Source organism: Galleria mellonella, unplaced genomic scaffold (assembly GCF_026898425.1).
Source record: "Galleria mellonella isolate WM207_F2 unplaced genomic scaffold, CSIRO_AGI_GalMel_v1 utg855, whole genome shotgun sequence".
In the NCBI taxonomy this organism is placed as follows: Eukaryota; Metazoa; Arthropoda; class Insecta; order Lepidoptera; family Pyralidae; genus Galleria; species Galleria mellonella.
This window is the reverse complement of record NW_026442164.1, coordinates 469600-485003: the sequence shown is the minus strand read 5'-3', so window position 1 is coordinate 485003 and position 15404 is coordinate 469600. Positions and strand designations below refer to the sequence as shown.

The 15404-nt window shown below is 34.5% G+C and overlaps 1 protein-coding gene and 1 long non-coding RNA gene across 4 annotated transcripts in view; one reads left to right on the top strand and one right to left on the bottom strand.

Annotated features, from left to right (window-relative positions):
- Positions 1 to 15404, bottom strand: part of LOC113513277 (rho GTPase-activating protein 7) — a 422365-nt gene that overhangs the window by 68049 nt on the left and 338912 nt on the right. For all 3 annotated transcript variants that reach the window (XM_052902002.1, XM_052902003.1, XM_052902004.1), the window contains one exon: positions 12426 to 12497. In XM_052902002.1, the coding sequence (XP_052757962.1) occupies positions 12426 to 12497 (72 nt within the window). The remainder of the gene's footprint in view (positions 1 to 12425; positions 12498 to 15404) is intronic.
- On the top strand, positions 7824 to 13801 carry LOC128202273 (uncharacterized). Its single transcript, XR_008253699.1, has 3 exons — positions 7824 to 8792; positions 12343 to 12499; positions 13615 to 13801. It is a non-coding gene; the product is annotated as an uncharacterized LOC128202273 (long non-coding RNA).

The following is a 15404-nucleotide window of genomic DNA, read 5'->3' as shown; positions in this document are numbered from 1 at the left end:
GATGGTACTTTACTTCCGTATTAGTCCCATTTTAATTTATCACGCTTGAATTCTAAAGAAAAAAAACCAGATAAATGTCCTTATTAAATTTTCGTGCCTCTTCACTAAACCGATTTTGGTGATTCTTTATGCAATTGATAGGATTTACTCTTTTTTTATAACACAGGATAAGTTAGCGTATAGCTTACTGATAGGAAGTGATTACCGCCGCCCATGATCACTCGCAACACCAGAGGCACTGCAGGTGTGCTGCCAGCCTTTTAAAAAGGAATATACTTTTTTCTTGAAGATTCCTTTAATCTCGTATAAGTTTCTAATAATCTTATTTAGACCAAAATAGTTTTTTTTTATAGTAAAAGCAATATAAACGTTTTAAACAATTAAACATTCTTCACTCGCTTATTTCCTATAACTTAAACACTAGCCTGGATTATTTTGTATGCGCATGATTGGAAGCGAAACGGCCAAGGTTGAGCCGCGCATGCGCATACAGCACGTGCGGCGTAATACAGTTAGTGCGGCAAGGATTCTCTTGAATGAATTAATACAATTAAGAGATCAAGGTCGTTGGCGACCGCTTTTAGCGGTAAGGTACTTTATTTTTATTTTTACTGTGTGACATGTCTCTTATATTCTTATGGGTATTTAAAAAAAAAGATTTTAAGTTTCTTAAAATTATTTGTATTGGTTTTGTAAATGGTACTGCTCATGTCTGTAGGCGACGGTTACCACTTTCCATCAGGTGGGCCGTCAGCTTGTTTGCCATTCTAAGTTGTATAAAAAAATATGCTATGAGATGACATCGTAAATATTGAATTGACTTCCATAAAGAATTTTGAATATAGAGATATATACTAGAGTGAGACTTTGTACAAAAGTCGATTGCTTGGGTACCACTGTCCCATTCGTGTTTCAACCGTGAAGCTGTGTTTGCATGGCTGTGTTTCGGTTTGAAGGGTCCTAAGTCCTCAGGAATGGCAACGCATGGGGGTATCATGGGCGAAACAGTATACTCTGTTGTGTCCATGGTGCTGCTCGTGTCTATGGGCGACGGTTGCCGCTTTCCATCAGGTGGGCCGTCGGCTTGTTTGCCATTCTAAGTTGTATATATATATATATATAGATTTTTCTATAATTGTACCGTCCATTTGATACGCAATTTCGGCTAAGTAGAACAGGCAAGAAACTCAGTTATTGTGTTTCATGATAAAATTTAATTATAATTCTTTTTGTAGTAAGTAGTTCCTCTTTTTACAGCCATATGGAGGCTGGCTCCCGTGTTGGTTTCATATAAAAAATATTATAACATCAATTGCCTTTTTTAGTTTCACCATCATCATATATCTTCTTATCTTCATCATCATCTTATCATCATCATCATCTTATCATCATCATCTTATCATCATCATCATCTTATCATCATCATCTTATCATCATCATCTTATCATCATCATCATCTTATCATCATCTTATTATCATCATCATCTTATCATCATCATCTTATCATCATCATCATCTTATCATCATCATCTCATCATGTATCTTAATATTTTATTTAACTATATATTTGTTTATGTGCACTAAATATTAATAGTTGTAGCACTTCAGCTGCCCGCTAACAACATGCTTTCTAACTGCATCGGGTTGACTGGAAGAGATCTCTGTCAGAGATAAGTCCACCCTTGTTCACAATATTTATAAATGCATTAACAATGTAATTTACAAGTGCAATAAAGAATATATATATCAGCCTTTAACTGTCCACTACTGGACATATATGAACGTAAGCCTCCCCTTGGGGGATTTTGCAGTAGTTGTCACGCTTGGCAGGCGGATTGGGTCCGCCTTCCAAGCGTGGCTTGTCAAGCGGCAGTCAAGCTTTAGAGATAATTTTAAGACGAACGCTGCTGCTCATCCTTCGCCCTCCTTTAGTCGGTTCTTACGGGATTAGGAAGGGGTGGCCTATTCTATGCCGGGACCACGGCCAGTTTTACCTTATACGCGATTTTGAGTGAGTTCAAATTCCATCCGTTTTGAATTTTCATTTATTGGAAAATCATTTTTTATATTTTAATAATATTTCTATGTAAAATGGATTAAATATTTTTTTTAATATTATTAAATGGTACAAATTAAACTGTTTTTAGTAATAACAACTCAATCTCGGCAAGGATCCCCAAAATGGCTGCTATCAACGTCCCGTCCGTGTAAAATTAACATCAAAAGAACCCCTGATCCCTTAAAATGGGGTAAGGGATGTTCGTCTAAATCTGAAATACCAATTGAAAAATAAATCCATGGAATAAAGGAAACACGTAGAAGGGTTTCTATTGAATGATATGCATATTTATTTATTTATTTATTTAACACTTTATTGCACCAATATAACAGGATTTGTTGAACAATTTTCGATACGTATAGTGTAGTACAAAAGGCGGTCTTATTGCTAAGCAATCTCTTCCAGACAACCTTTGAAATATCATTAAATTCACAGTTTAATTTTTTACTAATATTATAAATTTGAAGGTGAGTTTGTTTGTTTATTATCTCATAACGCCTTAAAGGGCTAATCAATTATTATAAATAATATTTATTTATTTATTGTTTTAAGGGAAACTTACAGCTATAATAACTTTATAATTAAATATATATAACAAAATAATAAGCTAATTAATTATTAATCTACTCTTGCGCCACCTACCCACTACTTTCTGCTCTCCTTTAACCAAAAGTTGTCTGTAAGAGACTGCCCTAGCGATAAGACCACCTTTTGTACTTTTATGTGTATATTTCAATCTGTATTTATGTTACTGTATTTCACTTGAATTATTCAATTGTCATTGTATATTTTTGTGTATCTAGTGCAATAAAGAATTAAATCAATAAATAATGAAGAAGGACATAAGGTACCTTTTACTTTGATTACTGAACATATAATAGTCATGCGGATAAAGTAGCGGATAAAAATTGTTTTATTTATTGTATTGTATGTATTTTTTGTATGTATATATTTATTTATTTAATATATTATGTATATGTTTATATAATATGAATTTATCAAGTGTTGTTTTATTTTTCCTCTATTCAAAAATGCACCGCCTACATATTTCTCGGTTTGCCCAACGGTTGACTGGTAGAGAACACCGTTCAGTGTTAAGTCCGCCAAACGTAAGCACATAGAATTTTACTGTGCATTAAAGTTTAAATAAATAAATAAATACACAAAAAATATATAAGAATGTAGAACCTACTTATTTATAATAAGTAAATTGTGAGATGGTTTTTTTAATGGGTGATATTGGAATGGTAACTCTGCCTACGCTATCGGGATACGAGTTACGGGGCACCAGTTATAGATGACAGGTGAGGATAAAAAGACAGGTCAGTTAGTCCATCGTGACGAATTCTACTAGAACTAACCACGATGTTTTTTCCAGGGGGAACCGCGTGTAGGTCGACTTGATACACCCTGTATTGCTAGCAATGAGTCAGACTTAATTACTAACAATCCCTTTCTCCTCAGTAAATTGTAGGTATGGCTATGCAGACTTGTTGTGGCAACCCTAAACGTAACAGGACTTCTGTTAAATGTAACAGAAACATATATTTGCTCAGAAGGAGCGGCTTATTTTCGTGTCATCGCCGACCTTTGCCCCTCCTCCCCCCGCATAGAATACAGGTAATATGCGTGCCGAATACCCATTATAAACTATATATTTTATATTATAATATTATATAAATACACGACCTTGTAATGTCGACTCTGTACTGTGTTCGAAATGATTGGGCGAGGTTTAGTTACTAAGCGAAATGCCTAATTATTCATTAGGGTTGACGCAGCTAAGCATGCTTGTTAGCAGCTCCTAAACACAGATCTTATGAATAAGCGTATTACTTTTTAGAAATAATTATAATATTACTTGTATTGGTATAAAATAAACCATATTTTTTTATACAATTTAGAACGGCAAACAAGCTGACGGTCCACCTGATGGAAAGTGGTAACCGTCGCCTATAGACATGAGCAGTATCATGGACATAATAGAGTATACCGTTTCGCCCATGATACCTTTTATGCGTTGCCATTCCTGAGGACTCGGGTGTTATTCCTTTGTACCCTGTAAATTCACTGCCATATCCCACCCTTTAAACCGAAACACAGCCATGCAAACACAACTGCTTCACGGTTGAAACACGAATGGGACAGAGGTGGCCAAGCAAACGACTTTTGTACAAAGTCTCCCTCTGGTAATATAACTGTAATTATGATTAATTTCATTTTACATTACGTAATGTTATCAGGGCGACCCCAACGATAAACAACGAAAAAAAAAAACAACAGATTTCATAACAAAAATAACTCATTACGATAACAACCTAGATATGAGTAGATTTGACATCTCAATAATAATATATAAATGAATCGTACCTTTAAGCAATGTAATATATAGCTTCTAACCGCGACTTTGTTGATAATAATAATTATTTATTTAACAAAAATATACTAATGCAATTATAAGTAACAAATACATTACATATGATTGTATTGTATGCTCGATGTATGTAGGCTGTGTTTTCCTTTAAGACGATTTTTTTTTATACAACTCAGAATGGCAAACAAGCTGACGGTCCACCTGATGGAAAGTGGTAACCGTCGCCTATAGACATGAGCAGTACCATGGACATAACAGAGTATACTGTTTCGCCCATGATACCCCCCATGCGTTGCCATTCCTGAGGACTCAGATGTTATTCCTACGTACCCAGTAAATTCACGCCATATTCCACTCTTCAAACCGAAACACAGCCATGCAAACACAACTGCTTTACGTTCGAAACTCGAATGGGACAGAGGTACCCAAGCAATCGACTTTTGTACAAAGTCTCCCTCTGGTAAAACGTTCATCCCTTGTGTAATGATTTGTGAAATAGTCGAGCAATAGTTGACTAAGGCGTTATCATACCGACAGTGCAAACATTCAATCTCTTATCACGGTCTATAAGCACTGCGGTAATAGAAATTTGAATGTAAATAAATAAAGATAAAAAGATAAAATAAATAAAAATAAAAAAAAATACGATACCTTCATTACAAAATTCGTTAAAATTTTCTTCTAGTTTTTTTTTTGTGCAACTTAAAATGGCAAACAAGCTGACGGCCCAACTGATGGAAAGTGTTAACCGTCGCCTACAGACATGACCAGTACCATGCACATATGAACACCGTTAAGCGGCGAAAAATGTTGTAAATATTATTGGGTTACGTCATGAGGAATGAAAAGTACAGAGTACTCTGCCTAATAATCAAAGGCAAGTTTGCTGGTAAAAAAGTGCTGGTAGAAGGCGTCACTCCTGGCTGAAAAACCTGTGGCTGTAGTTTAGCTGTAACACCACCTCGCCCTTTAGAGCTTCATAAATTTGGACTGCTCTTATATTGTCCAATCAGTAACCAACAACAACCAACAGTATACTCTGTTATGTCCATGGTACTGCTCAAGTCTATAGGCGACGGTTACCACTTTCCATCAGGTGGGTAGTCAGCTTGTTTGCCATTCTAAGTTGTATAAAAAAAATATAGGTGGCTCAGGATTGTTCTTTACCGCAGTCTATGGGGGAGATCTATTTTCAGAAGTGGACAGACAACGTTCGATATGATAATTTATTATTACTTGAAATTTAGTAACTATTGTTATAATATACTATGGTGTAAAGTAGTTGTTGATATCCTTCTAAATTATATGTAATTACTCCTGCCACGATACATTTACATTGCTAAGTCAGTGAAAACCTGTTATTGGCTTTTTATATTAATAAATTATTGTTATTCTATTTATTTATTTATTTCTTATTGCATTCCATAATATACTTAGTAGATAACATTTCAATTATGGACCCTGTTGGACACAGCAAGTAGGAGAGAGGAGGACAACACTTTTTTCACTTTAGAAATAGTCTAAGGATCTGTTACAATATTATCCAGTCATTGAAATTGTATCACTATATGTACGTATTTTCTTATTATTATTCATTATTTAAGTATTGGTGTGTATCTATTTAAGCCACAATTTGTAAGCTGTTGGTTTCCCAGTAAATAAATAAATGATAATAATTGAATTTAGTAAAAACAAAAAGAAAAAACTTAGAACGATTGGTTAGAACTGAAAAAAAAAAAACTCTATGGCTGAACAAAAAGGTATGCTCGTATTGACTTTAGGCGAAACTTTACAGACCTATCAAACTAGTATTGCTTCGAACAAAGTTTCATTAAAGCAAACTCATTATTTCTTGTAAAAGTAATTGAAGTCTGTCCATTTAATGTGCGTAACAGATTTATTTTTAGAATTACAAATAAAAGAAAGAGTATCATTCTTGCCTTCAAATGTAAAAATACGATAATTTTTTTTTTATGCAACTTGGTATGGCGAACAAGCTGTCGGCCCATCTGATGGAAAGTGGTAACCGTCGCCTATAGACGTGAGCAGTATCATGGACATAATAGAGTATACTGTTTCGCCCACGATACCCCCCCCCCCCTGCGTTGCCATTCCTGAGAACTCAGGATTTTAAGTAAGTAAGAGGTTCTCAAGTCATCTATATTTTTTGTTTATTTTTTTATACAACTAGTGATCCGACCCGGTTTCGCACGAGTAGATGGAATTTTTGAAATAATATAGAAGCCTATATTACCCAATGAAAATGTAGCTTTATACAGGTGAAAGAATTTTTTAAAATTAGTTGAATAATTTTTGAGTTTTTCCATTACAAATAAACAGTCAAATATTTACTCTTTATAATATTAATGTACTCGTAGATTTCGTTACTAATTCTGAACCGATATCGATGTTTCTTTTTACAACTGATATGGTTTATTTCCATGTGACTAGACTATTATTTCTGTTACGATAGAAATTGTCTACATATACATAATGGCACAATTCCACGTGTTTATTTCAATTATTTTTAATTTAATGTGACATTATATTAATACGTTTGTTTTAAAAAAAAACCGACTTCAATTATGGCAAAAATCTGTTATTTTGATTTCTAAACTATATTTCCATGAGACCAATCTGTAAGTATATCCGTTTAGATAAAAAAAAAATCCAAACAAGTTTATAACTAAGGAAGTTATGAGGTAACAAACATAAAGAAAACCTCTTTTTTTAAGTCGGTTAAAAATACTAATCACGTGGCATACCGAAGGACTTCTATTTTTTTTACAACGTACTACAATTTTCGTGAGAGACATTCAAAATTATACTATATCTATACTCACTCTACTATAAAACTTGTAAACGGCCTTGCATTTTTTCAACTACACTTTAGTCCACTAAAAGAATAAACAAAGTTTTTTTTTAAACACCAAACACTCCACTAAACAGCCATCATTTTACGAGTTGATAACGTTTCGATACGGGCGGTTTCCACCGCGCTCCAACTCAACTACTAACTATGCTGTACCTGCAGCCATAATAAAAAAAAAAGTATTTTGACAGCTTCGTGCTATCCGTCACTTATTTCGACCCCCTACCCCAAAAAAACCTACTTATCCACCCGACAAGATAAAACCACTCATATTCTGAACACACTAGCGTCCACTATCATTTACCTTATCACATTACGTTTTTTATATCTGTGTAGCGATGCGAATATGTCACCATTTAAAAGTAAACTTTGTATCTAATTATTATGGTTGATTTTTATTTATATTGTTAAGGAATTTAGTCATCCCGTGGCAATGTTTACCTGAGCAAGATAAGGCTAATCGGTTATATTATGTTTGTTCAAAGTATGACGTTAAATAATGTTCTCCGACAGCCGGAAAGGGCGGACACTTTCGTTTGTCACTCGAGACCTATTATGGTCGAGTTACCTGTAAATTATACTATTTAAAGTCCATAAACCGGTAGTTATACAATCCAATCGAGTTAAATAGTTCGGGTTGCGGTTACAGTAAACTGTATACTTTAAAACTATTTCCGTTAAAAAATCCGTTACCATTAACTACGTAAACTACCTTTATGTTCGAAATTTAGGGATTGTTAGTAATGCGGACTGCCAGATCCATTGCTAGCAATACACCTTGTCAGGTCGACCTCCACGTGGTCTCCTCTAGTAACCATCGTGCTGAATTACAGGTGTATTCATCGCGATGGGATAATTAACCTGCCTATTCATTCACACCTATCATCCCTCACTAGTGCATCAGCGCAGGCAGAGTTACCATTCCATTATCGTCCATTAAAAAAAAGTACCTTTATGAGTTGGTAAAACAAATTAAGAATTATTAGACTAATCTTAAAAGATAGAATTTTTCAAAAAATTTAGAAGAATAGAATGTATATTTATTTATATGTATTATTATATCCAATAATGAAGTAGCGCGTTCGTGATTCACTGTTCATCCCAAAGGTTGACTGGTAGAGAACGCTACTAACAATAAGTCCTTTTGTACCATATTTTATTTTGGTCAATAAAGTTATTATAGATAAAATAAACAAATAAACTATTCTTTGTACGAAATAAAAATTTAAAAATCTCCAAAAACAAGTATGCAGAAAAAGGAAACTAGTCAGATAAAACTGGGAGAAACAACCAGTATTACAAACTTTAAGATATCACTCACCGCTGATGCATACCACAACAATGATTCATCATAGTTGGAATCAATGCACTTGTTCCGAGAATTGAATTCGGCGTGCGCACACGCAGCTAACAAAACAAATCCTCTAGTCATCACTCTTACAACCTTACGATACGGTTTAACATTATTTTTATCAGTTATCAGAACGGTTAGTTTACCTGCGATACAAACGACTTGAACACCTAATCTTATCTGTTGTGAATCATTTACTATTATATTTTTATATTACATTACTAATGGAAAGTGGTAACCGTCGCCTATAGACATGAGCAGTACCATGGACATAACAGAGTATACTGTTTCGTCCATGATAATCCCCATGCGTTGCCATTCCTGAGGACTCAGGTGTTATTCCTCTGTACCTTGTAAATTCACGCCATATCCCACCCTTCAAACCGAAACACAGCCATGCAAACACAACTACTTCACAGTAGTAAACACGAATGGGACAGAGGTACCCAAGCAATCGACTTTTGTACAAAGTCTCCCTTACATTCTTCACATAACAACATTGATTATTTATAAAGTAAGAATAAACTGTGTCACTAGTTTTTTTCATCCCCACAATGACAACTCGTCATCGACAGGGAATTCATTCTCGCACATTATCGGGAATGGCAATGCATGGGGGGTACCTATCATGGGCGAAACACTACTACTGTACTATACTAGCGACCCGTCCCGGCTTCGCACGGGTGCACATTACATCACATCACATTAGTAACCTTAAAAATTATTAGTGTTTCTCTACTATATTATGCATGTATTATACATATAAATCTTCGTCTTAAATCACTCTATCTAATAAAAGAAACCGCTTCAAAATCGGTTGCGTAATTTTGAAGATTTAGGCATACATAGGGACGGACAGACAGCGACAGCGACTTTATTTTATACTATGTAGTGATTTGTGTATATGAGTATATATATAATATTTATACATATTTTAGTAGTAAATGCACCGCCTGAATTAAAATTGCTTAATTTTCTGCTTATCTCATGGTTGATAAGTACGCCATATGTACATATATATTATATAATTATGCATTGAAGTTTAAATATATAAATAAATTAATTCTTTGCTTCTTTAAAGTACTTTAAAAAGAGAAGTTTTAAAGTTTCTGATTTCTAAGCGAAGCTTGTCAAATCAAATGTGCCACACAATGATATCTGATTGCTATAGAAACGTGCCCATTTGTGTAAAGGGCTGTTTACCTTTAATAGGCAATAGGTACGGACCCGTCACTTGGCCATCACAGGATACATCACTTGATACTTGTCATCGTTTTGCGTTGAAATAGTATGGACGTCTCTATTGAAATTAAATTGTATTTTTTTTTGATGGGTGAAAATGGTATGGTAACCCCGCCTGCGCCAACGGAATACGCCGGCGGAGCACCAGTGGAGGGTGATAGATGAGAATGAAAACAGGCCAGTTAGCCCATCACGATGAATTCATCGGGAATTAACCATGATAGTTTCCAGGGGGAACCGCGAGGAGGTCGACCTGGTTGGGGTATATTGCTAGTAATGGGATTCTCAGTCTCCATTACTAACAATCCCTCTCCCCCCAATAAATTGTATTAAAAAATAAAACAGACTTTAATTGTGACTTTATGACTGCATTACTAACAACCCCCCACCCCCCCTTTCCAATATTCGTAGTTAAAACATGTTGTGGAGGCGAAAACCGGCGATTTGTTAATTTGTTCCTCGCGTTAAACTTGTTTGTAGGATGGAAAGGGATTGTTAGTAATGGGGTCAAATAGCCCCATTACTAGCAATACACCCTTTCAGGTCGACCTCCACGTGGTTCCGGAAACCATCGTGGTTAATCTAGTTGAATCCATCACGATGAGCTAACTGACTTGCTTTCATCCTCACCTATCATCTCCCACTGGTACCCCGCCGGTGTTTACCGATAGCGCAGGTGGGGTTACCACATCATTATCACCCATTAAAAAAAACTTGTTTTTAACGGATAAAGTTGTTTGTTATCATGCTATCAAGGTTACAAATCATGACCGTATTTGCTAATCTTATCTCATAGTACGTACCCCTTCGTTTACGGTGAGTGTGGCATTTTAATGAGTTTTAACATGTCGCTTACTTGCAGCATGACAATCATTCGTTTTTACATCATAATGGGGACTTTAATATATTAATTCCTCTAATATACTAGAGGAAGAAGAGAACAGTACAGAACTTGTCTTTTTTTTTTATACAACTTGCAATGGCAAACAAGCTGACGGCCCACCTGATGGAAAGTGGTAACCGTCGCCTATAGACATGAGCAGTACCAAGGACATAACAGAGTATACTGTTTCGCCCATGATGCCCCCCATACGTTACCATTCCTGAGAACTCAGATGTTATTCCTCTGTACCCTGTAAATTCACGCCATACCCCACCCTTCAAACCGAAACACAGCCATGCAAACACAACTGCTTTACGTTTGACACACGAATGGGACAGAGCTGCCCAAGCAAACGACTTTTGTACAAACTCTCCCTCTGGTGTGTTGTCTGCACGAGTACCTCTGTCCCATTCGTGTTACTTTCGTGAACCAGTTGTTTGCATGGTTGTGTTTCGGTTTGAGGTTGGAATACATATCCCAGTTGCTATACGCAGTGAAATTACAGGGTACAGAGGTGTAACATCGTAGTCCTCGGTAATGGCAATGTAATAGGGATACCATAGACATTATAGTATATTCTGTAGTATCCATGGTGTTCAAAATGTACCTTTATAGACATTAATAGTTATATTTTTTAATCATATATATATATATATATATATATATATATTTATTTATTTATTTATATATGCTATATGCTAGTAATGCGGAATAAATAATAAATACCTATTACTAACAATCCCTTTCCCATCTGTATATAAGCATTAGATACATAGGTATGTAAATTTCTAAAATCATAACCCTTCCTTCCGACCGCACACAATCGGCTAAAATAAGCCGGGCGGATCAGCCCTCCTAATATACAGGACAAATGACATACTCTGTCCGCTAAGCATGATTAATAGTTTTGGGGGACAGGTAGGGTCTCCTATTGTACTCATTTAATATAATGACATGTTATTGATAAAAATACTGTGGAATTCTCATGTCCAATCATTAGACTTGTAATACAAATCTATTGATAGCTCGCAGAAGGGATATTTTTTTTTATACAACTTAGAATGGCAAACAAGCTGACGGCCCACCTGATGGGAAGTGGTAACCGTCGCCTATAGACATGAACGGTACCATGGACATGACAGAGTATACCATGGAGTAGGGTGTTATGCTTCTGTACTTCATCATCACTACATAGTATAAAACAAAGTCGCTGTCGCTGTCTGTCCATCCCTATGTATGCTTAAATCTTTAAAACTACGCAACGGATTTTGCAGCGGTTTTTTTTAATAGATAGACTGATTCAAGAGGAAGGTTTATATGTATAATACATGCATAATATTGTAGAGAAACACTGATAATTTTAAAAGTTTCTAATGTGATATGATGTAATGTGCACCCGTGCGAAGCCGGGGCGGGTCGCTAGTTATAAATAATAAAGTGTTCATACACGATTCCGTTTTATCCGTCTTAGCTAATCTTTGATGAATTTATCACAATGGGTTAATTGACTTTATTTATTTAACTTCATTTATACTTATCAACTCACACTTGTACTCTCCAGGGTTTAACATGTACAATACACTACGTATGTGGATACCATTTCACCGTATTTATATAAAAAAAAAAGCAAAACCGAACACTTACCTTCGTACATCTGCGCGTACTGCGGGAAACCAGCTGCTCGTAGCCATTTGCATGCTTCCGTCGCTTCGATCTCTGTAACAAAAATTTTTTTTTATATTAATATAAGTTATAGTTATATTAAGTAATACATTTTTTCACGACAAAAAAAAAAACAATTGTTTCCACCATTTCATTGAAAATATTTATTTATACTTAGATTCGTGTAACTACAAGAACAAAGTAATTTTTAACCCAATAATTTTTTGCTTCGCAAAACAAAACGCTGAAATAAATGTAATATACTAATAATAATATATTTATTTATGTCTTTTCACAAACAACTTAAATTTACACATAGGTATTTAGGATACAATAAAATTAAAATAATACGGAACTCTGCTGTGAGGAGCTGGTGTCTGTAATAGGTTAAAACCTGTAGTACAGATCACCAGGCCCCCAACCGATATATGTTTAAATAATAATTAAACAAAATACATTCCACTGAAATTAAACAATCCGAAAATAAAATAAAAAATAATATGAGTCCACACAGTATATCGAATTCAGAAATAATTATTAAAATCGGATCAAAATTGACGAGTTAATTGTGTAATATAGCCACTACATTGTTTATGTAACAATGTAGTAGTATATAAATAAAAATACAGATGTATTAAAAAAAAAAAGAAAAAGAGGACGTTTTACACCGCATTTGCTTGTAAAGGAGCGCCATTTGGGAAACCGAATGAATTGTAGGTTTTTCGATCTACTCGTATATGGCTGGCTTATTGCTACTTTAGCTTGCTTATCCTTGGGGCTATATTAATAACTTTGGTTCTTCTATAGATATACTCATTTTAAATGCTGTCACGTAGTGAAACTATGAGTTTACTATAGCCCTTTCCATAAATCTTACATATTACAGTAATATGAAGTTTATATTCGGTTCAAACCACAATAGGTTTTGGACAATATAAAATTAGGGAAAACAATACCATTTGTAAATCTTACATTACACAAGCGGTCAAATCCCTAACTAGAATAGACAATAGATATGTAAATCAAGCTTTCACCTAATAAATATTAATATATGAGGTCCAGCGTTACAGATCCCCGTAAATTTACTAATACTGAGACATGGGACTAGAATGTTTAGATATTGAAATGTCAGGTTATAATGGCCAGTTTTATATGCTGTTACACGTTCTAGGGCAAAGGGCCAATCAGTACTATTGTAGGGTCGACGTGTACTAATGTCTAAATAATGGACGAAAGCAGATACAAAGCTATAAAATGGACGCGCGCAGATAAGCCGTGAAAGCGATTGGATACGGCAGTTTCTTGTCACGTAGACTGTTACGTCATTACGTTAGTAGGGAACGTGTGATTAGTTGCCGGTAGGTGCTGCCATCTTTCTATAATAATTATTATATTCATTGTTGGTATAATTTGTTTAAAAATTGTGAATAAAAAAAGAGACAAAATTTATCATAAAGTAATAATACTATATATAGAAAAATTGTCTCTCTTTCAATTCATAAAATCAATTGTGAAGTGAGAATTGATTTTTTTGTTTCAGAAAAAAAAAATATACAACATGTCTACTGCACACTACACATTAAAATGTATTTTTATATATAAAAAAAAAACTACAAGAGTTATTATTCTTGAGAACATATTACCCTATTGATGATAAAACTATTAAGTTAAACAATTTAAGTTACTAAATTGTTGAATTTAGTAACTTAATGTGTTTAAACACATTAAGTTACTAAATTAATTTAGTATTGTTTAATTTTGTCCTTCACTTGTATTACATTTGTGCAAACTTTAATGGCTGTCAAATCATTATATAAGTGTGTAAATATGTATTGTTCTAGCTGTTTGCCTTAAATAAATAAATAAATACATATATATAAAATAAGATAGGGTTGTTGTAAATTATTTAAAAAAAAAAGACAGATGGAGTGTATCGAAACAGACATATCTAGAAAGAAAGTGCATAATAATATGATTGCTAATAGAAATACCAGTAAATGGAAACAAAAACATAATGGCGGCTCCGAATAAATATTATATAAAAATTTGACAGGAAGATAATGAGAATATGACAACCATATCCTAGCTACGCACACTGTATTCGTATATCCAGGTCCGGTATTTAGTGGCAAACTAGAGATGTGGTTTTTTATTAACATTTATTTGATCGGCTAATGTAGTTGCCGCCGTGCATGTCTCTAAGATGCGTAATGTGTTTGTCCATCAGAGAGATAAACTCAAGAGTGGAAAATTTAAGTTGTTTTCGCCATTAATCTTATTGTGTTTGTTGGATCCATCTGACACACTAATTAAGGGTCTGAAACTCAAAACAAGAGTACTTTACATAGAAACAAAACAATGAATCGAATGTTATTTGTTGTTTTGAGATAAAAGTTAAAATTGAAAGCGAGTCTTTAGTTTTTTTCACTTTTAACAAATTCCTACTAATATTATAAATGTGAAAGTGAGTTTGTTTGTTAGTTCTTAGCGCTTTAGAGGCTTAACCAATTAATATGAAATTCGGTATACATATATTATAGGATATAGAGAGGGACATAGGCAAATTTTTATCCTATTTAATGAAACAAATGCGGGTAATATGGATAAAGTTGCAGCTAGAAGATAGTAATATATATTTTAGGTCATCATCATTTTCGTCATTATTCGTCCACTGCTGGAAATATGCCTTTTTTATATAACTTAGAATGGCAAACAAGCTGACGGCCCACCTGATGTAAAGTGGTGATCGTCGCCTATAGACATGAGCAGTACCATGGACATAACAGAGTATACTGTTACTGTACTTTCGCCCACGATACCTCCCATGCGTTGCTATTCCTGAGGACTTAGGTGTTATTCCTCTGTACCCAGTAAATTTACGCCATATCCCACCCTTCAAACCGAAACACAGCCATGCAAACACAACTGCTTTACAGTTGAAACACGAATGGGACATAGGTA